The sequence below is a fragment of the Mirounga angustirostris genome, unplaced genomic scaffold (genome assembly GCF_029215605.1).
Source record: "Mirounga angustirostris isolate CCGP_5_RB_7025 unplaced genomic scaffold, mMirAng1.0.hap1 SCAF_17, whole genome shotgun sequence".
Lineage (NCBI taxonomy): Eukaryota > Metazoa > Chordata > Mammalia > Carnivora > Phocidae > Mirounga > Mirounga angustirostris.
In genome coordinates, this window is record NW_026991725.1 from 45,254,201 (window position 1) to 45,280,745 (window position 26,545).

General features: G+C 42.7%; 1 protein-coding gene across 1 annotated transcript in view; it reads right to left on the bottom strand.

Annotated features, from left to right (window-relative positions):
- The window catches only part of ANKFY1 (ankyrin repeat and FYVE domain containing 1), an 83,405-nt gene that overhangs the window by 43,303 nt on the left and 13,557 nt on the right, over window positions 1-26,545 (bottom strand). The window contains exons 2-3 of the mRNA XM_045890153.2: window positions 16,668-16,860; window positions 11,489-11,607 (exon numbers count right to left, since the gene is read on the bottom strand). Coding sequence (XP_045746109.1) covers window positions 11,489-11,607; window positions 16,668-16,860 — 312 coding nt within the window. The remainder of the gene's footprint in view (window positions 1-11,488; window positions 11,608-16,667; window positions 16,861-26,545) is intronic.

Here is a 26,545-nt window from a genome sequence, read left to right on the forward strand (position 1 = left end):
TCCCCCTGCTTGTGTTCCCTCTCTCGCTGTGTCATTCTCTATCAAATAAATAAATAAAATCTTAAAAAAAAAAAAAGAATTGCAGTAATGTTTGAGCCACTACCCACAGAAGGTGAAACAACTTTCAGTCTGAATTTAGAGATTCAATATTTTCCAGAGGATGATACAGGACCCAGAGTCTACAAAACATAATCACAATGTTCAGGATACAATCCAAAATCATTTGATAGAAAAAAAAAAAATCAGGAAAATATGACCATTTCTCAAGGCAAAAGACAACATATTCTAACCCCAAGATGACCAGATATTGAATTTATCAAAGACATGAAAGCATCTGGTGTACTATGCTCCAGAAGGTAAAGGAAAACACACATAAAATTTTAAAAATAGAAATTTTCAGCATATAAACTAAAAAAGGAACAAGTGGAAATTACAGAATGAAGAATACAATATATGTAACTAAAAATTCAATGGGCTCAACAGCAGAATGAAAATGGCAGCAGAAAAAGTCAGCAAACTTGAAGACAGGCAAACAGAAATTATCCTATCTGGAGAACAGAGAGAAAAATAAGATTGGGAGGGAAAAAGGAGCTTCAAAGACTTGTGGGATAGAAACAAAGGTCTAGGATGTGTGTCACAGGAGTCTCAAAAGGAGAGAATAGGGGTATATGTGTGGCTCAGTCGGTTAAGCGTCTGCCTTTGGCTCAGGTCATGATCCCAGTGTCTGGAAACTGAGTCATGCTCCCTGCTCAGCAGGGGGGAGGGTGGTTCTGCTTCTCCCTAACCCTCTGCCCCTCCCCCCTGCTCACGCACACTCTCTCTAATAAATAAAATCTTTAAAAAAAAAAAAAGGAGAGAATAAAGAGATCAAGAAAGAAAAATATTTGAAGAAATGATGGTCAAGAACATTCCAGATTTGGTGACAGACATGAAGTTTTAGATTTAAGATCAAGTAACTCCAAGCAAGAATAAAATCTATACCTAAGCACCTAATAATCAAATTGCCACAAACTAAACATAAAGATAGTCTTGATCACTTCGCACCCACTAGAATGGCTACTATCCAAACCAACAAACAGAAAATCACAAGTGTTGGTGAGGATGTGAAGAAACTGGAACCCTTGTACACCACTGGTGGAAATGTAACATGGTATATAGTCCCTATGGAAAACAGTATGAGAATTCCTCAAAAAATGAAAAATGGAATTATTATATGACCCAGCAATTCCACTTCTGGATATGTATCCAAAAAACTGAAAGTAGGATCTTGAAGAGATATTTGCACATCCATGTTCACAGCAGAATTACTCACAATAGTCAAGAGGTAGAAGCAACCCAAGTATCCATCAGGGGATGAATGGATAAATAGAATGTGGTATACAAACACTGGATTATTATTCAGTCTTAATAAGGAAGGAAATTCTGGGTACCTGGGTGGTGCAGTCAGTTGAATGTCTGATTTTGGCTCCAGTCCTGACCGCTCCCTCTGCCCCTCCCCACCCTCAAATATATAAGTAAATCTTTAAAAAAAAAAAAAAAAAAAAGGGAAGGAAATTCTGACACTTGCTACAACATGGATGAACCCTAGGACATTGTGTGAAGTGAAATAAGCCAAACCCAAAAAGGCAAATTCTGTATGATTCCACTTATATGAGGTAATTAAAGTTGTCAAATTCAGAAACAGAAGTAGAATGGTAGTTGTCAGGAATTAGATACGGGGAGAAATGGGGAGTTGTTTAATGGGTATGGAGTTTCAGTTTTGCAAAATTAAAAAGTTCTGGAGATAAGTTGACAGCAGTGTGAATACACTTAATGCTAGTAAACAATTAAAAATGTTTAAGATAGTAAATTTTATGTTAGATACTTTTTACTATGATTAAAAATTTTTTAAAAAGATAAAAAGTCTTGAAAGCAACTACAGAAAAACAACCATTACATACAGACAAAAGATCCCCATGACTGCAGATTTCTCAAGAGAAACCACAGAGGCCAGAACAAAGTGGAACAACATTTTTAAAGTTCCTTAAAAAAAAGAGAGCTGTCGGGCGCCTGGATGGCTCAGCCGTTAAGCATCTGCCTTTGGCTCAGGTCATGATCCCGGGGTCCTGGGATCGAGCCCCGTGTCGGGCTCCCTGCTCCGCGGGGAGCCTGCTTCTCCCTCTCCCGCTCCCCCTGCTTGTGTTCCTGCTCTCGCTGTGTCTCTCTCTGCCAAATAACTAAATAAATTCTTAAAAAAAAAAAAAAAGAGAGAGCTGTCAACTCAAGTGTCTATATCCAAGGAAAATATCCTTTAGATACAAAGGCAAAATAAAGACATCCTCAGATGAGGGAAAAGAATCTGTCACTAACAGACTTGGTCTGTAAGCAATGTTAAAAGGAAGTTCTTCAGGATGAAGAGAAATGATACCAGAGGGAAACATGGATCTTGACAAATGAAGGAAGAACTGAAGAAATAGAAATATCTGAGTAAATATAAATGACTTTTTAATCCTGTTAAGTTTGCTGCAGCATGAACGACTGTGAAGAGTGGGATTTTCCAGGCATGTACGTGACGGCTAAACCGTTAAGGTCCATGGTCGAAGCGTGAAGGGGACCTATATGGTTGCAAAGTACAAAGAGACCACAGACTACAAACAGACTATAAGTATTCTATAAAAAGTGAGACGTATATGTATTGTAATCCCTACAGTAGTTCTCAACCAGGGCCGATTTTGCCCCCCAAGGGACCTCTCACAACGTCCAGTAATATTTCTGGTTGTCAAAACTGGGGGAGTGCTATTGGCGTCTAGTGGGTAAATATCCTGCAATGCACAGTACAGCTCCCAAAACAAAGAATTAAAGAGTCCAAAATATCAACAATGCTGAAGTTGAGGAACTTTGCCCTAGATCAATCACTAAACAATAATACAAAGAGAGGTAGTCAAGAAGTGAGTAAATCTAAATGGAATACTTGGCTCTCTCTAAAAATAAATAAATCTTAAAAAAAAAAAAAAAACTGGGGGGTGGGGAAGCACAGTCAGTTAAGCTGCCAACTCTTGGTTTTGGCTTGGGCTGTGATCTCAGCGTCATGAGATAGAGCCCCGTGTGGAACTCTGCGCCCAGTATGGAATCCACTTAAGACTCTCTCCTTCTTCCTCTGCCCCTCCCACCTGTGCACGCTCTGTCACTAAAAATAAATAAATCTTAAAAAAAAAAAAATCTAAATAGAATACTAAATATCCAAATTATCCAGAAGAAGGCAATAAAATGAGAAGCCCAGAAAAAAAGAGAAAAAAGCTGGGTCAAACAGAAAAAAAACACGGTAGCCTTCATCATAAAAATAATCACATTAAATATTGGTGGTCTAAGCACTCCACTTAAAAAGAAGCAATAAAACAGCAAGACCTCATCATGTGCTGCCCACAAGGGACACGTTTAAATAGAAAGATACAGACAAGGTGAAAGTAAACAAATACAAAAAACCCTGCACACAGTAAGTGTAAGGAGACCAGAGTGACTATCTCCTACCAGAAATAGACTTTAAGACATAGAGCATTAGCAGAAATAAATTTTATCATTTCAAAATGATAAAAGCCACGCTTCATCAGGAAGTCATATTAAAGGTGTATGTGTATAATGACAAGGCCCAAAATATATGAAGCAAAAATGAACAGAACTGAAGGGAGACACTGACAATCCTGAAAATTATAGCAGATGTTAACACCCACCTTCAAGGCACTGACAGAACTGGACACAAAAGAAAAAGAAAATATACAGAAGGTCTGAACAATACGATCAAATACACTGATCTAACGGACACGTAAAAAGCACTATGTCCAACAACTGCAGAACACACTTTCTTCTCAAGTGCATTGATGTGCACCAAGACAGATCATATGCTGAGCTGTAGAACAAGTGTCAGTAAATTTAAAGCTTTTTTTTTTTATTTATTTGAGAGAGAGAGAGAGAAACAGCATGAGAGGGGATAGGGTCAGAGGGAGAAGCAGGCTCCCTGCTGAGCTGGGAGCCTGATGTGGGACTTGATCCCAGGACTCCGGGATCATGACCTGAGCCGAAGGCAGTCGCCCAACCAACTGAGCCACCCAGGCGCCCAAGTGTCAGTAAATTTAAAAGGATCAAAATCATATAAAGTATGTTATTTGACAATAACAGAATTAAATTAGAAATTAGTCCCAGGTGCCTGGGTGTCTCAGTTGGTTAGGCGTCCAACTGTTGATTTTGGCTCAGGTCACCATCTCAGGGTTGTGAGATCGAGCACCCCGTCAGGCTCTGCGCTGGGTGTGGAGCCTGCTTAAAATTCTCTCTCTCCCTGTCCCTCTGTCCCACCCACCCTCTACCATGTGCATGCACTTGCTCTTGCTTGTTCAAAAAAAGAAAAAAAGAAAAAGAAAATAAATTAGTCATGATAAAGTATCTAGGAAAACTCCAAACATCTGGAAACTAAGCAACATACTTCCAAATAACTCATGGGTCAAAGAAATCACAAAGAAAATTAGAACATACCCTGACCTAAATGACAACATACCAGAATCTGCAAGATGCAGCTAGAGCAGTGCTTAGAGGGAAACGTGGAACTTTAAATCCTTGTATTAAAACAGAAGATCAAAAATAAATAATCTGGGACACCTGGGTGGCTCAGTCAGTTGAGTGTGTGCCTCCGGCTCAGGTCATGATCCCAGGGTCCTGGGATCGGGTCCCTCTGCCTCTCTCTCTCTCACACAAATAAAATCTTTAAAAAAATTTTTTTCGGGGCACCTGAGTGGCTCAGTCGTTAAGCATCTGCCTTCGGCTCAGGTCATGATCCCGGAGTCCTGGGATCGAGCCCCACATCGGGCTCCTTGCTCAGCGGGGAGCCTGCTTCTCCCTCTGCCTGCTCTGCCTGCAGCTCCCCCTGCTTGTGCTCTCTCCCTCTGATAAATAAATAAATAAAATCTTTAAAAAATAAATAAATAATTGGGTAATAAGAGAAAACTGTAAAGTCCACAACTTAGATGACAATACATAGTGACCACATGGCGTTTAGACCAGGAATGCAAAGCTAGTTTAACACTGGAAAAATCAATGTAATTTGCTATAAAAAGCATTAAGGTAAAAAAACTAAAGAGTCATTTCAATAGATTAAAAAAAAAAGTGTTTTCGGGGCTCCTGGGTGGCTCAGTCGGTTAAGCGACTGCCTTCGGCTCAGGTCATGATCCTGGGAGTCCTGGGATCGAATCCCGCATCGGGCTCCCCACTCAGCGGGGAGTCTGCTTCTCCCTCTGACCCTCCCCCCTCTCATGCTCTCTCTCAAATAAATTAAAAATCTTAAAAAAAAAAAAAAGTGTTTGACAAAATTCAAAACCACGTCCTAGAACATCTCAAAACACTAGGAATCCTCAAATTGATAAAGCACATCTACAAAAACCCTACAATCAACAGGTAATATGGAGGATGAAAGATCTCACTGCTTCCCTCCGAGATCAGGAACAAGGTAGGAATGCATGCTTTCAGACAAATAACTTGTATCCAGATTATATACAGAATGCTTACAATTCAAAACTGAGAAGACAACCCAATTTTTAAAAGGGCAAAAGATGCGAACCCACACTTCCCAAAAGAAGACACACAAATGATCGATAACGCAAGACAATGCTCAACATTACTGGTCCTCAGAGCCACACTGCACTCCACATCCCTTCGTATGGTGAACGCTGTAAGAAAGAACCACCTGCGGGCGCCTGGGTGGCTCAGTTGGTTAAGCGACTGCCCTCGGCTCAGGTCATGATCCTGGAGTCCCGGGATCGAGTCCCGCGTCGGGCTCCCTGCTCGGCGAGGGGTCTGCTTCTCCCTCTGCCCCTCCCCCTCTCATGCTCTCTCTCTCTCTCTCTCTGTCAAATAAATAAATAAAATCTTTAAAAAAAAAAAAAAAGAAAGAAAGAAAGAAAGAACCACCTGCCTACGAGGTCAGTAAGGATCTAGAGCATGGGAGCTCTTCCGCACACTGCTCATGGGGTGGGCATGCTATATCCATTTCATCCATTTTCAGGAGATTCCCAACACTAAACTTAGTCACTCCTAAGTATTTACCCAAGAGAAAAACAAACACATACAATCGGGCATACAAACTTCATTTGTACCAACCAAATGTCCACCAGCAGGTCCCTGAAACAACACATTGTGGTCCATGCACACATTGGATACTACTCAGCAGTAACAAAGGATGAGCAGCTGAAAACCACAGCATACAGAGATTTTGGATGAATCTCACAATCTGTATGTTGAGTGGAGTGAAGCTGGGCAAAAGATACTACATACTCCACGGGTCTGTTTTTACACAAGTTTAGAAAATGCAAGCTACTCTACAATGAATGAAAGCCAATCAGTGGTTGCCTGGGGATGCGGATGGAAAGGGATGGATTAAAAAGACATGAGAGGAAATTTTAGGGAGGTGAAAGCGTCTGTCATTCCATGTGATGGTTTTACAATTATGTCAAAAGTGATCACACTGTACACGTTGAATATGGGCAATTTACTTCACTTCCTTTGCATCTCAATGAAGTTAGAAACGAAAGAAACCAAAAGTGAAAGGCCACACAACACTATGGTTAATGGTATGGATTCTGCAGCCAAACGGGCTGGGTTCAAATCCCGGCTCGCATACTTCCTACCGTGTGACAGGGTGAGTTCTTCAATTGGACTGTGCCTCACAGTTTCCTCATTATGAAATGGGAGCCAACAATGGTACTCCCCTCAAAATGCCATTCTGAAGACAAGTCAGTGTATACAGGTGGAGCATGTAGGGCTCGACCACCGAACAGTCATGACTACACTAAACCTGCTGTTATGACTAGTATTAAAAGACTACTTTAAACAAAAACACAAAGTTAACATAGCCAATAATTAGGAAAAAACAAGAGCAACACCAGGATTGAGTAAGGGATATCACCACAGATAAAACAGATTTCCTAAGGCTCCCAGAGAATCTCTGGCAAGGGGTCTGAGCCATCAGCAGGAGCCCATAAGGCTGTGTGATGTCCTCAGGACATGGTAGCTAGCTGCTCCCAAAGAGAAACCAAGGAGGAAGTCACGATGCGTCCACAAACCTGTCTCTGGAGGAACCTGCTGTCACTTTTTTTTTTTTTAAAGATTTTATTTATTTATTTGTCAGAGAGAGCGCAAACATGCACGCACACAAACAGGGGGAGCGGCAGGCAGAGGGAGAAGCAGGCTCCCCGCTGAGCAGGGACCCCGATGTGGGACTCGATCTCAGGACCCCGGGATCATGACCTGAGCGGAAGGCAGACACTTCGCCAACTGAGCCACCCAGGTGCCCCCCTGTCACTTCTACCACCACCTGTCACACAGAGCTCAGTCAGCCTATACTGAGGGACGGGGAATTAGGGCCCCACCTTGGAAGGGAAGAGTATCCAATAATTGATGGACATACTTTAAAACTACCATGGATATCCTCCAGAGGAACACAGCATGATCTAACACTGAAACGGAACCACCCAGAGCTAGCAGTTCACATGATATCCAACAGCTGTCAAGTACTGCTGTGTTTCTCTTAACAAAACCCCACGCGGACGACCGGGCAGTGCGCTCCTCCACCAGAGCCTGGAACCCTCTGCGTGCTCCAGGCACAGGGCGGCCTCCAAGGGGCGCTTCAACCAGACTCAACAGGAGGGAGGAGGAAGCTCTCCGGGCTTTGGGGGGGCTTGACAGGACCCAGGACACATTTCAGGAGAGCCGAAAGACTCACCACCACACACAGTTATGCCAGGGAAGCATGAGACCTCTGCTGGAGAAAGCACACAAGAAACTCTTATCTTCAAACCACCCGCTCTAATGCGGGGAACCTCTCAGAGGGCGAGCCACTCCTGCTCCAGGGCTCCGAGAGGAGATAACAAGTCCTTCTGCCTGAAGCAAACAGTTTGATTTCACAAAGAAGCTCTCCTACAGGTCTGGAGATACTGCGTTGGGCTAGTAGTCATATTCTTTCTCTTCCCAGCTGATCACTCGGTATCTTAACAAACATATCTTTATAGTTCAAATAATAAAGAAATAAGCAAATTTGTATCTTTCATCTTTGTGTTCTGAAATAATTTCAGACTACAGAAAAGTTCTAGAGTTCCCAGATACCCCTTACCCATCTTCCCCTTATGTTAACATCTTACACAACCATAGGACAATAATCAAAACCAGGTAATTAGGACTGATATAATACTGTTACCTAATTACAGACCTTTGCAAATTTTGCCAATTTTCCCATTAACGTCCTTTTTATGGTCCAGAATCCACACTGCATTTCATTGTCCCCTTGACCTCCAATCTGTAACAGATTCTTACCTGTCTTCCATGACCCTAACAGACTTGAGTGACACTGGCCAGTTATGTTGTGGAATGTTCCTCAATTTGGGTTTGTCTGATACTTTCTCACAACTAGATCTGTGCATCGGACCAGACACAACACACGGTACTCTCTGGAACAATGCATGGGTTAAAAAGACGCCATCTATCCAAACACGTTTTAAATACTTGGCATTCTCTAGCTTCACCAACACAGGCTAAAATTTTTACAATGATTAACACAATTAAAGTTGTGCTTATTTTGAGTTTTAAGAAACACCAGTTACAAAAGAACTTCAAAAGAAAACGTGGAACTCAGAAAATCAATCTAAGAATTAAATTCCATGCAAACAGGAATTTAATTTTATTCACTGCTATGTCCCCTAGTGCCTTGAAAAGTGTCTGCCATCTGTGAGGTGGATGGAATAATTCTGAAGAAACAAAACACCAATAAATTCATAAAATGCCTTTATCAACTCTATTAGTGTGGAAAAGTTCAACCACTTAAAACATCACTTCTGAGCTACTTACACACTTGTTTACAAGAGCTTATTTCCAATCTCCCTCAAACTGCTGGCCGCCATGCGGGGTTAGTGCATAGTGCATCACACGCACACGCACACGCACACACGGCTTCGGAGGCACCCCGAGCTGCGTATCGCATCACACACACACACACACACACGGAAATGCTGCAGGACTGCTGGACAAAGCACACAGTGGAGCAGGGAGCAGGGCACCTCCACGAACTCGCCCCATGACAATTTCATGCATAAACTGTATAAAGTAACAACTCCATAGGCTCTACTCTCAGCTACCTTAGGAGGTGCCTGATCTACAGACGCCACAAAACGCCTGCTCTGCTGTGGATCACTCTTGAAAGCTAACTTTCAAGACCAAACCATACTTAGTATTTATAACAGGAAGGAGACCAAAGACATTTAAAGGCATAAACATGACACTTCCCTAAACTAAACATTTTCTAATCTCCTGATTCACAGCGATGCAGTCTTGTGGTCAGTCAGTGAGTTAAAGCTGCTCTTAAATGTTATGATGTACTAAAAAAGTAAAAGCAAAATTTTAATGTTTGAATTAGGCTTTTTATACCTTAATGCAAGTCTCTGTGTTCTTACCTCATTTTGTTTGTTCTCCATTCTCACTCATTTTGATTGCACTCAATATTTCACAATTACACACGAAACTATGATAAATATCCATGCTGTCTGAATTACCTATGGCAGAATCCATCTGACAAAGTAAATGATGAGGTTCAAAGGAAGACTATTGTACAGCTCAGCTGTCTGCTTTTTTTTTTTTTTTAAAGATTTTATTTTATTTTATTATTTGAGACAGAGAGAATGAGAGACAGAGAGCATGAGAGGGAGGAGGGTCAGAGGGAGAAGCAGACTCCCTGCCGAGCAGGGAGCCCGATGCGGGACTCGATCCCGGGACTCCAGGATCATGACCTGAGCCGAAGGCAGTTGCTTAACCAACTGAGCCACCCAGGCGCCCCAGCTGTCTGCTTTCTAAAACTGTCAGAACCATCTGTAATATGACTGGCCATGTGCAAGAGTACCAATTTCATGAGCCTCAAACTACTGGGATCATCAATTTTTGATAATGTTTTAACAGATCTCCAAAGATGACAACTTATTCTGAACTTTTTTCTTGTTAGAATATTTCCTATATCTTATAATCTCTTCTAATCTTTGTAAACTATTTGGTCACGTAATTAAATTGAGATCCTATCATGCCTCTTGTGAATGGACTTTAAGAGTTATCCACAGTTCTGTTATATATGGGGTCGAAGATATACGGCCTCAAAGAAAAGCTCTGCTCAGAGGTTTCCGTCGTACAGCAGTGAAGACTGTTTCCCAAGTAGGTGTGTTGTCACAGGCGTAGATGCACATACACACGTGTATCCATGCTCAGATATTTGTGTGTCTGCAACTCTGAATTATGGGTCACAAGTTAAACCCTAGAAACGGGCGCCTGGGTGGCTCAGTTGGTTAAGCGACTGCCTTCGGCTCAGGTCATGATCCTGGAGTCCCGGGATCAAGTCCCGCACCGGGCTCCCTGCTTGGCGGGGAGTCTGCTTCTCCTTCTGACCCTCCCCTCCTCATGTGCTCTCTCTCTCATTCTCTCTCTCTCTCAAATAAATAAACCTTAAAAAAAGAAAAAAAGAAAACCAACCCTAGAAACGATCCTAAAGAGACAGAGTTCACTCACAGTGAAGAAGCATTAGCCATCTGCTCCCCTAAACCCTTGAGATAAATGCCCACTTAACCTTTGCAACACCGCTCGAGTGACAGCCCACGCTGGTCTTCTGTACCTCAGACATAAAGCAATTGTAATACTGTATGCATAGCCCTCGCCTGAAATGATCCGTTATTACCCCATTTCTATATGGTGAGGACTTTGTTATAATCATCTCAGTTTTCCCAGCACTGCGCATGGAAAACAGTGTTATAATTCTCATGACTATTAATAAAAGAATTAAATTTAAAATTTGCTTTTTTAAAAAAGCAGTTAGGTAAGTACTAAATGAAGATGCAATTCTGAAGTAAACTTTTGAAAATGATTTTTTTTTAAGTCTACTTACCACCACATTTACCCAAATTCTATCCAACATAATGTGGCATAAACAATTAAGTCATACATTAAACAGCTCAATGCACCTGCTCAAATTCTGAAGCCTGAGGGTCATCCTTTAATGCTAAAGAAAGACGACTCCTATTCTCTGGAGTAACTCCTACTTCTAAGTTCAAGTTCCTACAGACCAGGAAGAGCACTTTGGCAACTATGGTTAAATTTTAAGCAATTGAACACCAAGACTTTTTCTAGTAGAAGAAAAACTTTTTTCTACACGTGCTCCCATATTTATAATATTATATGAAAGAGTTTCTGGACAGATATTTCTATTTTATAAATTGTAAGAATATCGTAGCTATCCAAATAGGTATGATTTATTAGTCAGGTATTAAACAGAAGTGTTTGTGTTCCACCCACTTATTCACTAATTATTTAACTAGTTTACGGTCACCATCAATTGATAAGAAAAGTTTTCTACTTTCATTAAACCACTAATATTTCACACATAACCTCCTGCCAAAAGTTCTTACGCTGGCAGTCGTTAAGTGCCCACAGGTCAGAGGCTCACCTGATAGGTCCAGCTCCTCGGTGGACGACAAAGTAGCCAGACTCCAGCTGTCACTGCGGGCCGCCAGCACAAACTTGTGAGCATTGATGTGCTTGCCCCCAACCTTTATCTTCAGATCACTGGTGAAGAAGAATAGCCACAGATACAAAAAGAAAAAGGTCATCATAATTAGGTATAGCTAGGATTCACAAATGATAAATATATGGGTACTGATTGATCAACATATACTTGCAAAAGAAAAATATCACAGCAGAGTTATTTCTCTGTGCTAGCACTGAATTCTCCTGGGCCATGTGTGTAATACATGTTGCTAGACATATCTGTGTTTCCAACTTCGAGTTTTGGTTCACATGGGATATTCTGCTTTTCCCTAATGGGATTCTTTTTTTTTTTTTAAAGATTCCATTTATTCATTTGACAGAGAGAGAGAGAGACAGCGAGAGAGGGAACACAAGCAGGGGGCAGTGGGAGAGGGGGAAGCAGGCTTCCCACTGAGCAGGGAGCCCGACGCGGGGCTCGATCCCAGGACCCTGGGATCACGACCTGCGCCGAAGGCAGACGCTCAACGACTGAGCCACCCAGGCACCCCGATTTTATCTTTTTTTTAATTTAAAGATTTTATTTATTTATTTGACAGAGAGAGACACAGCGAGAGAGGGAACACAAGCAGGGGGAGCGGGAGAGGGAGAAACAGGCTTCCCGTGGAGCAGGGAGCCCAGCGTGGGGCTCAATCCCAGGACCCCGGGATCACGACCTGCGCCGAAGGCAGACGCTTAACGGCTGAGCCACCCAGGCGCCCCTTCCCTAATGGCATTCTTAAGGTGGTGAACCTACTGGTTAAATAGGATGATTAATATTCACATAAAATGTAAAAGAGGTTTCATGCAGAATAAATCAAGACAAATCATCAGGGAGAGAAAGAAAACGTGAAGACTGTGACTCGGGGTCTGGGACCACAGAGCCACACGCTGTACCGCACTGAGTCAAGCAAGGGGACGCAGAAAAGCTACAAACTGGCTTTGACCAAGCAGTCAAGAACGTGAAACCAGCATCTACATTCTTGTTCTCGACAGAAACATGCAGACCTATTATTGGACATTTTTTACTCGATCATTTATAAAGAAATGGGGTAGGAGAAATCTTTTTTTCAAACATGTTTCCATATTTATGACAAACCATTATTGTGAAAACAGCTTTCCAAATATTTATGTTTGACTCTCAAATGTCAAATGCTGAGGGAGGAAAGCATCTGGGCATTTAACAAAAACCTAAAGATGACCCACTGGGCTGACACAAGCATGTACCATATGGCTTTGTTGGCAGCAATAATCCAAAGTCATTAATTATCATCATTCTGTGTTTTTACAAGTTCTTTTATTTTCATACAGCCCTTCAAAACGTGTTAGGTTGGAAAAGCTTTACAAGCTAAATTCACAAAAGTCTCTACAATAAAAAGAAAAAAAAATCTATGATATGAATTAATGCATCCCAAGGAGACCCAAGCAGAATACTGTTTCTATATAATGCTTGACGCAGACGCAGTTTATCCCACGAACGCACCCTCCAGAATGTAAGTATGTCAGCAATTCTAGCTCCACTGAAGACCAAGCTGCAACTAATCACATTAGATCAGAAGAGCAATAGGATACTCAGTATTTCAAATTATTACAAACTACTGTTAACACAGTAGTACGTTATTAATCAGTAAAAAGAAACAATTCAATATTTTATTTAAAATAGAACAAATCAGGGGCGCCTGGGTGGCTCATTCGTTAAGCGTCTGCCTTCGGCTCAGGTCATGAGGCCGGGGTCCTGGGATCGAGCCCTGCATCAGGCCCCCTGCTCAGCGGGGAGCCTGCTTCTCCCACTCCCACTCCCCCTGCTTGTGTTCCTGCTCTCGCTGTCTCTCTCTGTCAAATAAATAAATAAAATCTTTAAGAATAAATAAATAAATAAATAAATAAATAAATAAATAAATAAATAAAATAGAACAAATCATATCGTTTGATAAAATTTCTAAAATTCAGTGAAAACAGGAAGCTGTTTATAAAACACAAATAATTTTTAAACTCTAAATTTATGTATAAAGTATTAAATTCTAATAACTTAAATGAAGACTCATTGTTTCCTGTTCCAGCCATTGACTGACTTCTAGCCCCAAATTATAAAAATGAATGTTTCTACATATTCATGAATGTCAGGCCAAACTGGGGAAAGGGAAATACAGACAAGGACTTCATTAATAATTTCTAATAACAACAATTTCTACAAATACAATTCAAAAGTGGAAGACTGGATAAGTTTCTGAGAACTCTATGCAGAAACAATCAGGAGACTAGTAATTTTTTTAAATTTTCGTTCTAGGGGCACCTGGGTGGCTCAGTCAGTTAAGCATCTGCCTTTGGCTCAGGTCATGATCTCAGGGTCCTGGGATCCAGCCCCATGGAGCACCATGTTGGGCTCCCTGCTCAGTGGGGAGTCTGCTTCTCCCTCTCCCTCTGCCCCCCCCTCCCGCTCGTGCTCTCTCTCTCTCAAATAAATAATAAAAATCTTTAAAATTTTCATTCTAGTCAAAGAGCATTTCCTTGTAAAATATGCATACTAGGATGCTGTTACTGGAGAGGAAGCATAAATAAAGAGCTTCTTACCAGTTTCTCAAACACTAACAGGAAAAACTGTAAGCTTGATTGCTAGGAGAATGATATATTACCATCACTTTTAACTATCTTAAGGGACAAAAGCCTTCTCTTGAACTTAAGTAAAATTAAAGGGACCAATTTCTTCCACATTTCTCAATTTAAAAACCTTTTAATTCCTACTCTTTAATTACTCCAGTTACTGAGATGTACAAACAAACAGTATTTAAATTCTTCAAAAAATGCATATTACGGGACAAAGTTTTGTGAGGTTTTTTTTTTCTTATTTTGGTAAAGGACCATCTGCTTTAGAAACTGATTTCCCAACTTCTCAAAAGCTCAAGTCCTCTCTGAAAGTCCCATTCCGCATCTGATCTCCAACCTGCACGGAGTGAAGGGCAGGCTTCAGAAGCTCAGGAGAGGCCCCCTGGAGCCGTAGGATCTGTACTGAAGGGACCCGGCTCATTCCCACGGCCTCCCAGAGGGGTCGAGGTATAATGGATGCACGCGATGGAATAGTAACAGAGACAGTGAACGATGGGAGTTCTAAGGGAGAAGAGCCTTGAAGTGGGGGAAATGAGCCCACGAAAGAAATAGGTCAGGCTTTCCCCACACCAGGGTAAACAGTTTTCACTTGTCCATGGAAGAAAAGAGGGATAGAAAAGAGACAACGAACTATATTTTACAAGTAGCTACATCTGTTCAATTTAAAAGGCTGTCCCTTACTCAGAGTATATATTTCCTATGTTTTGGGTATTAAATTTTTCTTTCTTTTATAAATAATTAAGTTTGAAAGACAGCAGTTCTAGATTTTGATCTATTTTATTTTTTTTAAGATTTTATTTATTTATGAGAGAGAGAGACTGTGCACGCCAGCAAGAAAATGAGAGACAGCATGGGCAGGCGGGTAGGAGCAGAGGGAGAAGCAGACTCCCCGCTGAGCAGGGAGCCAGATGCGGGACTCCATCCCAAGACCCTGGGATCATGATCTGAGCCAAAGGCAGATGCTTCACTGACTGAGCCACCCAGGCGCCCCTGGATTTTGATCTATTTTAGATGTCATAATTTATTTTGTAATTTTACTTAGTCTTAGCTAGCCTGATCGTCCATCTCCTCAGTAGCCGAACTCTCCCTTGTATGCACGTTCACGCCCATGTCTCTTTTCCATACCCACTGCCACCATCCCGATTCAGCCCTTCTTCATCTCTGGTCTGGACTACACACAACATCTCAGCCGCTCCCCTGCTCTCTTCTCTGCACAGTGCTACCTACACGATGTTACCAGGTTCGTCTTCCTGAAACACCACTTTGACAATAACATTATTGTCCAACAGCGCAAAACACTATCCCACACTGCCTAGAGGATCAAGTCCAAATTTCCCAACTTGGCCTCCCAATTCAAACCACCCTACCTTTCCCACCTCTTCCAGTGCCCCCTACATGGACATGTACCCCCAAGACGGTCCCTCCTATCCTCTGAATCCTCTGCATGTTGCTGCATTTCAGCCTATTCTCAGCCTCCCCCACTACCCTACTAGTAACATCGCTGTCTTTATCTACTGAATCCTGTTCAGCCTCTAACATTTATCTCAAAACTCACTTAACAACAACAGCTACTATGTGCCAGACACTGATCTAAGTGCTTAAAACACGTACTTATTTAATCCTCACAACAACACAACAGTAAGCAGCAGCAGGATCCCCATGCATGTCCTACAACTTCAGGTCGCACAGCCAGTAAGTGCCTGCTGAGCTTCTAACACAGGCTGTGTGGCTCCAGATTCCCTCTTCAGTCATCATGCTAGCCTGCGCACTCATTCCAAGACTCCTTTTTTTTTTAAGATTTTATTTATTTATTTGACAGAGAGAGAGCGAGAGCAGGAACACAAGCAGGGGGAGCCGGAGAGGGAGAAGCAGGCTTCCCGCTGAGCAAGGAGCCCGATGTGGGGCTCGATCCCAGGACCCCGGGATCATGACCTGAGCCGAAGGCAGACGCTTAACGACTGAGCCACCCAGGCGCCCCAGCAAGACTCCTTCTTTGATTATCCCATGAGAAAGGGACCTTTGCCTCTGAATCCCCAGACATGTAAGCTAATTCCTGTCCACCTCATCAATGCTATCACCATGACTCCCACATTCTGTGCCAAAAATAAGCAGGAAATAAAAGAAACAAAATTTTGCCCCAAAGAGCTTACTACATTCCAGGGACTAAAGGTTTGCTAGTATCCTGGTTAGAGAGGAAAAGAACTTGGGAGAAAGTCAGTGAGAGAGGAGAAGGTACAGTGTGGCCTGGGAATCCACCAAAAGCATCCTGTGGGGCGCCTGGGTGGCTCAGTGGTTAAGCGTCTGCCTTCGGCTCAGGTCATGATCCTGGAGTCACAGGATCGAGTCCCCCATCGGGCTCCCTGCTCGGCGGGGAGTCTGCTTCTCCCTCTGACCCTCCCCCCTCTCATGTGCTGTCTCTTATTTTCTCTCTCAAATAAATAAATTAAATCTTTAAAAAAAAAAGAAAAGAAAAAAGCATCCTGAGTCCACGGGCTCACCTATACTGCTCCTGCTCATAGAGGTCAGCCACGATCGTCAGCAGGCGGCTGATGAAGGACTCGTCGCTGCTTTCCTTCTTTGCTTGCGCAGCCAAAAGAGTGCATCTCTTCTCTGTCTCTGCCAACGTCTTCTGCAGCTTCACGTACTCCTGTCGGAGAAGCATCAAGTGCTTCTCCAACTTGGCCACCTCCTCTGCGAGACAGACAAAGAAGCAAGTTTACCACGGCAGGTGTGACGCAGACAGCTTTCACTAACCCCTCACCCCACAGACAGGACCAGGAGCGAAAGGACTGTTCCTTAGCGATACTCCCTTCGGGACCCGTAATGTGTTTATGGGTGCCACTGCATCACTGGGCCAGAAAGACCTTCAGGTCCAGGAGTTTCTCTTCTCAGTTTCTCTAAAGATCAATACTCAATAAATGACAAGGAACAGACACACAGAAGATGCTCACAGGTACCTGCCCTGCAAACCCTTTACCATAAAAGCCAGGAGTCTCAAGGAAAGATTATCAAGACCACCTAGGACTGTTTTTTCAAACCACTAGTAGTGAAAACTGATTCTTCTATGTCCCATGTGAACTCTTTCTCAGGCAAGCTTCAGAACAATCCCAGGAGGTCGGTACAATCACTAGCCACCCTCCGCAGGTGAGGATGCTGGGACGCAGAGAGAGTAAGAACTTGCCTGCGGTCCTGCAGCTGGTGAGAGGGGGGGCTGGGATAAGAGCCCACGCATTCTCACGCCAGGGCCTGTGGTCTATTACCCACTATCCCACAGCACCTGACCTCCCCTCCTTCAGGAAAGAAGCAGGGCAGTCAATAATGGTTCAAATGAAAGCAAGTCACATCCACAGGCACGCTGAGGCGGATTAAAAAGCTTGGTTCTTAAATTCAACATTTACCGAGCATCTACTAGGTAACTAGTAGACACTGTACAATGGTAAGCAAATTCAGATGTGTCTTTCCTCAGAGCTTTTAGCTTGCTGCGGAAAGCAAACTTTTATGATTACAATAACAATGCTAACAATCAAAGGCAGAACTACAACTCTAGGAGCACTAGAAGGAAAGAACGAGGTGTGAGAACCTATAATAAATTTAACTTAGAACGCCAGGGATGACTTCCCTGAGGAAGTACACGGTCAAGAAACGTCCCTTCTCCATTACCTGGGCTCCAGAGCCTTGCTGAGGTTCACAGCACCATGCTAATCAGTACCTCTACAGATCATGGTTAGAGACCTGGATCTCTAACCAGGGTGCTGCTCCCGTCCTCCGAGCCTTGGCCCCTTTCCCCCCTCTACCCCTCACCAGACACTGCAAACCCTGACACTGCCTCAAGCCCACCTCCCACGCAACCTGCCTCATTCTCAGTTTCTTGAGAAAACTGAGCTACTGCCAACAATCTGGCCACACCAGCAATTCCTCCCACCCACTGGGTGCTTCCTCAGGACAAGTACCTCCCTCCTATGCAAGTGTGTAATCCCTCCACCTCAGCTCCAAACCCATCCCTCTGCTCAGGTCCTTTGCTTTATCATCAACCTCCCTTCTCAGCAACTTCTACCTCTTTCAACTGTGTCCTTCTCCTCAGCACATAAACCTGTTCAAGACTCTAGTAACAGGGCGCCTGGGTGGCTCAGTCGGTTAAGCGACTGCCTTCGGCTCAGGTCATGATCCTGGAGTCCCGGGATCGAGTCCCGCATCGGGCTTCCTGCTCGGCGGGGAGTCTGCTTCTCCCTCTGACCCTCCTCCTCCCTCTCATGCTCTCTCTCATTCTCTCTCTCTCAAATAAATAAATAAAATCTTAAAAAAAAAAAAAGACTCTAGTAAAACAAAACCCTCCTTCCACAGCACATCTGACCACCCTTGCCCTTCCATCTCTAGCTACTATACACCACTTCCTCACCCCTACTCCCCTGTCATTCCCTCCTCTGTCCCCACCATTCCCTTGAAACTCCTCTCAACAATGACCTAATTGCCAATTTCAATAGACATGGGCTGTGGTTCTCCTCCTTCTTTCAGCAACCATGATGCCACCCTCTTTCCCATTCTGGTTCTCTGTCTTTCCCATGCTTCTCTGCATCCCTCCCACCGCTGACCACTGATGCTCCCCAGGGTTCTACCCCCGGCCCCCTTCTCAACTGTATGTCCTCCCAAGGCAGCTCCACCAGGTCAGGCTCTGCTGCTGATGCCACAGTCTAAGTGCCAATGATCCACGAACCCATCTCTGTAGTCCAGATTTCTTTTCTTAGCTTCATCTATCCATCTGCCTAAAAGACACTGCGCTCTCGAGGGGCCCACAGGCACCTCAAGTTCACTATGCCCAGGACAAAACTCTAAGCAAATTTGCTCTGCCTTTGTATGGTCCCTATACTAATAAATGATACCACTGTCTAGCACAGTGATGTGAAGGGAAAATGTGGGAGTAATCTTAAATGTCTCCCTCTCACTCACATTGCCCCAACTCTACAAAAATCAGCTTTCCCACTTAAACATCTCTGGAAATCCTTCTGTCTTCTGTCTCCCCATCTCCACTATGACTTAATTCAGGCCCTCACTCATTGCATCTGACCTCCAATGTGAAAGAATTCACATCTACATCTCAGAGCCTACCACAGGGTCTGACACACAAAGGTTCACTAAGTATGTGATCAATTCAGTTGAACAAATACAATCCAGTTAAGAGGATTCCTTTCCTCTCCTCATCTTCATCCCTCCCCCACCACCTGCTATCCAACAGCTAATTCTTTATAAACATGGAAAAAATCAAAAACTAGTTCAAAACACAAGAATGGTTAAATAAACTAAGTGTGGTACTTGATTGTGAAGTTATTATGCAACAAATGTTTTCTAAGAAGTATGTAATACTCTATATGTATTCAAAGATAAATAATATATTAACAAAAAAGCAGGCAGTGAAACTAAATATATTTTATAATTCCAATTTTATTATAAATATCCACGTGTGTAAGAAGTAAAAAGACAAATACCACAAAACATTAGCAGATCTCACTGAGGGGGGAATTACTGCACTTCTCTGCACATTTCAGATATTCTGTAACAAATGTGTTCTGCTTTCATAATTAGAAAAAAATATTTTGAGAGAAATCTGTACAAATACTAATAGACTGTTTTTTTCATACATAGAGTAGGAAACATTTTTCCTCTCTTCCAGAGGATCTATGTTACATAAATGCCTGGAGTCACAAAGCTGGGTGTGAGTCTCAGGGGTAAGTCAGTATTCCTGGGGAAACAAAGCAGAAGGCACCTGCAAGATGAAAATGTACTTATTATAGCTGCTAAACTGATCACTGTGCTCATGAGCTACATATCAGAGGACAATTCCTAGAATACCTTTCCCAAAATACTGCAATTATTTGACCTACATGTATTTAAACAACATACTGCTTTCAAAACCACTGGCTAAAGGAAACAGTACTGACAATGATCCTACTACAATATTTTATTTTATTTTATGTTTTTAAAGATTTTTTATTTATTTATTTGATAGAGAGACAGAGAGGGAACACAAGCAGGGGGAGTGGGAGAGGGAGAAGCAGGCTTCCCGCTGAGCAGGGAGCCCGATGCGGGGCTCGATCCCAGGACCCTGGGATCATGACCCGAGCCGAAGGCAGACGCTCAACGACTGAGCCACCCAGGCGCCCCCCTACTACAGTATTTTAAAAGTATCAGCACATAGCATTTACAGGTAATGCCCTCAGGTAAATAAAGCCTTTTAGGTAGGACGTAGGTAGGACTAAAAGCCCTTAGGTAGGACTCAGTCTTAATGCTTTTACTCTCGTGTGACGATCTACAGAGGTCACTGGTTTTGAAGAGTTCTTCACAGTGGCTTTGACTAACAAGCCAAGAACTGTAATTATTAACCACAAAAGGAGAAGTATTTAGCACAAAGCATTAAGTTAATAAAATTTTTATAAGGTGTGAAATTTATACTTTTTTTTTCTGTACAGAAAGAAATAAAAACTAGCACTGAATTTCCAGATGTGGTAACAGAAAGTATAAAAGGACAGACAATCAAGAGTCATATCAAATTCTGTTCAAAACCTGTTAGCACTGAAGCAACACGAATCTACGTGTCAGAAGTCATGACAGTGAGGGGTGCCTGGGTGGCTCAGTCATTAAGCGTCTGCCTGCGGCTCAGGTCATGTTCCCAGGGTCCTGGATCGAGCCCTGCATCAGGCTGCTCCCTGCTCGGCGGGAAGCCTGCTTCTCCCTCTCCCGCTCCCCCTGCCTGTGTTCCCTCTCTCGTTGTGCCTCTCTCTGTCAAAAAATAAATAAAAAATCTTAAAAAAAAAAAAAAAAGTCATGACAGTGGCTACCTTGGGAGGAACAGCAGGAGGGGACTAACTGGGAGGGAACATAAGGGCCTCTGCGGTGCTAACATCCTTGTCTGTTTAACTGAGTAATTAATGGATATTTCATTTTGATAATTCGCTGAGTTCTACACTTATTATGATTTGCTCTTTTCCACATGTGTCTTAGGCTCCAATTAAAAAGTTAAAAACAACTGATAGACACTTATAGTGAGTTTTGGAGTCAAACTCCAAATCGTTTTAGTAACTAGCCATGGAGCTGGAGGCAAGTTCATCTCTCTGAGCTTCAGTTTATCTGTAAAATGGGGGTGGAGGGGCTGCTTCATGGTGCTCTTGCAGAACTAAATGACAATGGTACTGTGATTCACGTGTGCACTCATGACTGTCAGCATTTCCTCCACCTGCCTGCATGCCACAGTGACATAATTACCGGATAAATAGTTTAAACTATTATAACATTAGGTTTACACAACATTTTTTTTGCGTCATGAAAATCAGAATGGGATTCAAATGTTTCATTGACCTAAGATCTAAAATTGATCAGTGAAAGTCATGGCAAATCAACAGGACATTATGAGAAGTGTGAGGTGATAAAAGTCCAAACAGAGGAGCAAATACTGAGAAATATGGAATGAGCCACTTTAAATATTGCGTCACCTCAGACAGCAAGTCTGCACTGACAATCCCCACACCGAAAGGCAAAGCCTGACATACTTTAAAAGGCATCACTATTATTCATTTGGAGAGGTGCAAGTTAGGCTGTGCTTTAAAAAAAACTCTCAGAGAGGCAACTCCTAATATACTACAGTAAGAAGTCACTACCACTGAGCAATCAAAAATGGCAGCATAAGCAATGTCACATAGAGGTAACCAGAGAGAGAAGAAAGTGGTCTGGGGAGGACTGAGGGATGGCACAATTTATTTTTTGCTATAAGCCTTGTAATATTTGAATTTTAATTCTATTTGCAGTTATGAAGCAAATATATAGTTTTATACACATTTTAAAGATTATGGAAAACAATTTCTTTTTTTTTTTTTAAAGATTTTATTTATTTATTTGACAGAGAGAGAGAGACAGCGAGCGAGGGAACACAAGCAGAGGGAGTGGGAGAGGGAGAAGCAGGCTTCCCGCTGAGCAGGAGCCTGATGCAGGGTTTGAACCCAGGACTCTGGGATCATGACCTGAGGCGAAAACAGACACTTAACGACTGAGCCACCCGGGTGCCCCTGGACCGCTGATTCTTCTTCCACGAGGCAAACTGAACCCTGCCACATTCTAGCCAACCTAAGTATTCTGCTCCTCCAGAGCTCCAAACCATCAAGACTATGGCATCAGTAAACAACTGTGCATTTCCATTTCACTTAAACTATCAATCTTTATTTATGAAGCACCTACTATGCACTAAGCATTACAGTATATTAGGAATTGCCTCTTGGAGAGTTTCTTTAAAAAGACAGTCTAGCTTGCACCCCTTGCAAACAATGTAGCACCAACCTAGTACCTACAGGGAGCTCACTAACAGGAGGGGTGAAACAAAACAGTCACAAAGAATCTGGATACTGAATTATGAGCACATTTGCCTTCCAGAATAAAAAGTCGCTGATTCCTTTATCTAACCCTTAAAATGAGGAGATCATAAAAGTTCTGTTTCAATCATTTTCTCAAGGAATCCGTACAAATTTCTTTGGCTATCAGTTATCCACACACAATTCCAAAATCTACTGCAACAGCCCTAATCTCTCTCCAGAATTGCTGACACAAAATTCTGGCTGCCTGGACACTGACAGAAGACATACAGATTGTCATCAGAGAAGAGGCAAGATAAAAGAAGGGCTTCAGGGTGATTAAGGGCTCTTATTCGCAAAATCACAGATGTTCCGCAGCCTCCCTCTTGGGAAACCCAGATCACAAGTGCGCCTCTCCGTGATACCACCACCATCACACCATTTCTTGTATCACGAGAGAGCACGCTCGGCCAAGATGCTCTCCAGTGGGAATACTGTCTGCTTGCAAACCACGCAAACGTGTCCTTGAAGTGTCATCAGGCTGTTAAGAGTTGTAGAAGAAAAAGCGTAAGGTTACCATTCGGAGCAATAACGAAGACAGAACCCACAGCACGGGGCAGTGGGGACGGCGGTGAAGCCACAGGCTCTGGAGCAAGGCTAACTGGGATCAGACTCTGGCCCCACACTTTCGACTTGGGACACCTAAAACCAAATGCCTCATTCTCATCGGTAAATGTGTTAAATGTGCTAATACATATAATGACCTTAGAAGGGTACCTGCCCTGCAGAGTGTGGTCAGTGAATGTTTGTTACTATTACAATCCTTAGAGAGGCAACGGAATCTAGTCCTCAAGAGCATTACTCTGGAGCCTCACTTGCCTGAGCTGGAACCCAGCCTGCCCACTTACTAGCCATGTGACCTCGGGCAGTTAGTGCTCTCTGTGCTTCGGTTTTCTCGGTGGACATGGAAATAATAATAGTATCTCAGGGTTTTGCCAAGGAGGAATTAAGTCACGTTAAATCATTTCGAGCCGTGTCTGGTCTCTAACTACTACTTCTTCATCAAGTGGCTGGTTTCAGCTGGAGTTCCCTCCTCTTCCTCCAACTTTGCTTTAGAAAAACAAACCTGGAGGGCGCCTGGGTGGCTCAGTTGGTTAAGCGACTGCCTTCGGCTCAGGTCATGATCCTGGAGTCCCTGGATCGAGTCCCACATCGGGCTCCCTGCTCAGCGAGGAGCCTGCTTCTCCCTCTGACCCTCCCCCCTCTCATGTACTCTCTCTCATTCTCGCTCTCTCAAATAAATAAATAAATCTTTAAAAAAAAAAAAAAAAAAAAAAGAAAAAGAAAAACAAACCTGGAAATTTATATAACATACACAACCTATTGTTCCAACATGGCTATGCTAAGTATCAGTGAAGACTGTCAGCAGTTTGCATTATAAGTTTATCATGTTTCTGTCCAGATAATAAAGACCCATGTGCTCTTCACCAATGCAGTCCGAGGTCAGACATCTCAATGAGCTGACAGTTCATCAGTCTTGACTTAATAAAAAATGCGTAAGACACAAAAACTTGCGTTCTCGATGACTAGCCTATATATACATATATCTATACATATATTTATAGATATATTTAATCAGCAAGCCATGGGAAATTCCGAAAAGCAACTAGCAGTGGTCTGCATAAGACTCTTCCTTCTAAGTCAGGCCTTGGCAAACTCTTGGGGGAAGGGCCAGACAGTAATTTGGGCTCCGTGGGCAACTACTCAATTCTGCCACTGTAATGCCAAAGCATAAATGAACAAGCAGGGCTGTTCTCCCCCACAATTTGTTTATGGACACTGAAAACTGAATTTCATCCAATTTTCACATGCCATGAGACAGTCTTCTTTTGATTTTTTTCTTCAACCATTAGAAAAATATTTATTTATTCATTCATTCATTCATTCATTCATTCATTCATTCTTAGTTCAAGGGCTGTACAAAAATAAGTCTCAGGTCAGATCTGGCACACAGGCGATAGTTGACTAACCCCTGTTCTAGATGATTTTTAAAGAATCAGTGTATCAAAATGATGCCCAGAGCCAAATAAAAGAGAAGCGTTAATCTGCCCTAAATGCCTAGAAATCTGTCTTCTCACCTCCCCTAACCAAGCCCTGTGCCATGGAAGACACCCCTGCATCTTCAAGACACCCTTCTCTGCAGGCTCATCTCCTACCCTTATAAACATGCTCTCACAGCCTATCCCAAACACATTTTGCCACACTGTTCCACTCTTGATTGAATGCACCAATTTCTGAAGGGAGTCTGCTTTACTCACTGCTTCCTTCCGCACCTCCCCAGTCTTCCGAAATGTGGCTTTCTGCCCACACCACTCTACTGAAGCAGTCTTAGAATGTAAAATAACCCACTTCAATTACCTTTTCCTTATCCTTCAAGGTCCTCCACCTCTCTGCAGTGTCCAACTCTCCATCAGCCCATTCTTCTTGAAATTCCTTTGTTATTGGCTCCTGAACTCTGCACCCCAGGTCTCCCCTGCCTTTATTACAGACAGCCTTCTTGGCGACTAGTCTGACTACCTGCTCCCTAAGAGGAAGCAGCCCTGCAAGGTTCAGACCTAGAACTAAAGTTACTCTAAACTTTTTTTCCTGAAGGTCTCATGCACACCCATATTTTACTGTCACCTCCCTGTAAGTAGCTCCAAATCTCTCAACAGTCCCTCCTGGAGGATAACCTCCCAGTACTACAAACTCAACAAGCCCCAAATCAAACTTCACATCTTCCTCAAATCAAACTCCTCTTGGCTACTTCCATTTCAACTGTTACCCAGATTTGAAAGCTCTGGGTTATCTATGTATAAACTGTGATAATCCACTTACAATAGTGTAACAAATACATGAACTACTTAGGGATAAATTTTAACAAAAAAATATGCAAGACCTGCACACTGAAAACCATAAAGTATTGCTGACAGAAATTTTAAAAACCTCAATAAATGGAGAGTTATGCTATGCTCGTGGAGCAGAAGTCTCACTGTTGTTAAGACATCAATTCTGAGGTGTCCGGGTGGCTGAGTGTCCAACTCTTGATTTCGGCTCAGGTCATGATCTCAGGGTCCTGGGATCAAGGCTGCGTTGGGCTCTGCATTCAGTGGGGAGTCTGCTTGAGATTCTCCCTCTCCCTCTGCCCCTCCCTCCATGCATGCTCACTCACGCTCTCTCTCAAATAAATAAATCTTACCAAAAAAAAGACTTCAATTCTCCCCAAATTGATCTACGATTCAACATCATCCCAATAAAAATTTCAGCCGATTTTTGTTGGTAGAACTTAACAAGATGATTCCACAACTTATATGGTAACACAAAGAACAGCCAAAACAATTTGGGGTGGGGGGGAGGTAAGAAAGGTGCACACTTCCGTGATTCAATTTGAAAAAACCCATTACAAGCCTGCAGTAACCGGGACAATATCCTATCGGCATCAAGATAGACATCCAGAGCTGTGGGTGGCCTGGAACCCAGACACGGACCTACACATACACAGCCAGGTGGAATGACAACCATGCCAAGGTACTTCAATGAAGAGAGGACAGTGGGGACAACTGAGTATCCATACGGAACAAGTGAGCCCCAACCCTTATGCACCACTCTATGCCAAAGTTCATGCATCTAGATGTAAGGGTTAAAACTATAAAACTTCTAGACTGAAAAACAGAAAAACATATTAGTGGCCTCAGATGAGGCACAGATTTCTTAAACTGGATAAAAAGAATCAGTAAGAGAAAAAAAATTGATAAACTGGACATTATAAATTTCAAAACTTGTTCTTTAAACACATAAGAAAATGAACAGGCAAGCAACAGACAAGGAGAAAATACGTGGAATGTGTATTTCCAACAAAGGACTTCTACTCAGACTATATTAAAAACTCTTATAACTCACCATAATAAGACAACTCAATAAAAAAGGGCCACAAATCTGAACACTTCACCAAAGAAGATAAATGCATGGCAAATAAAGTACACAAATAAAGAGATGCACATCACTAG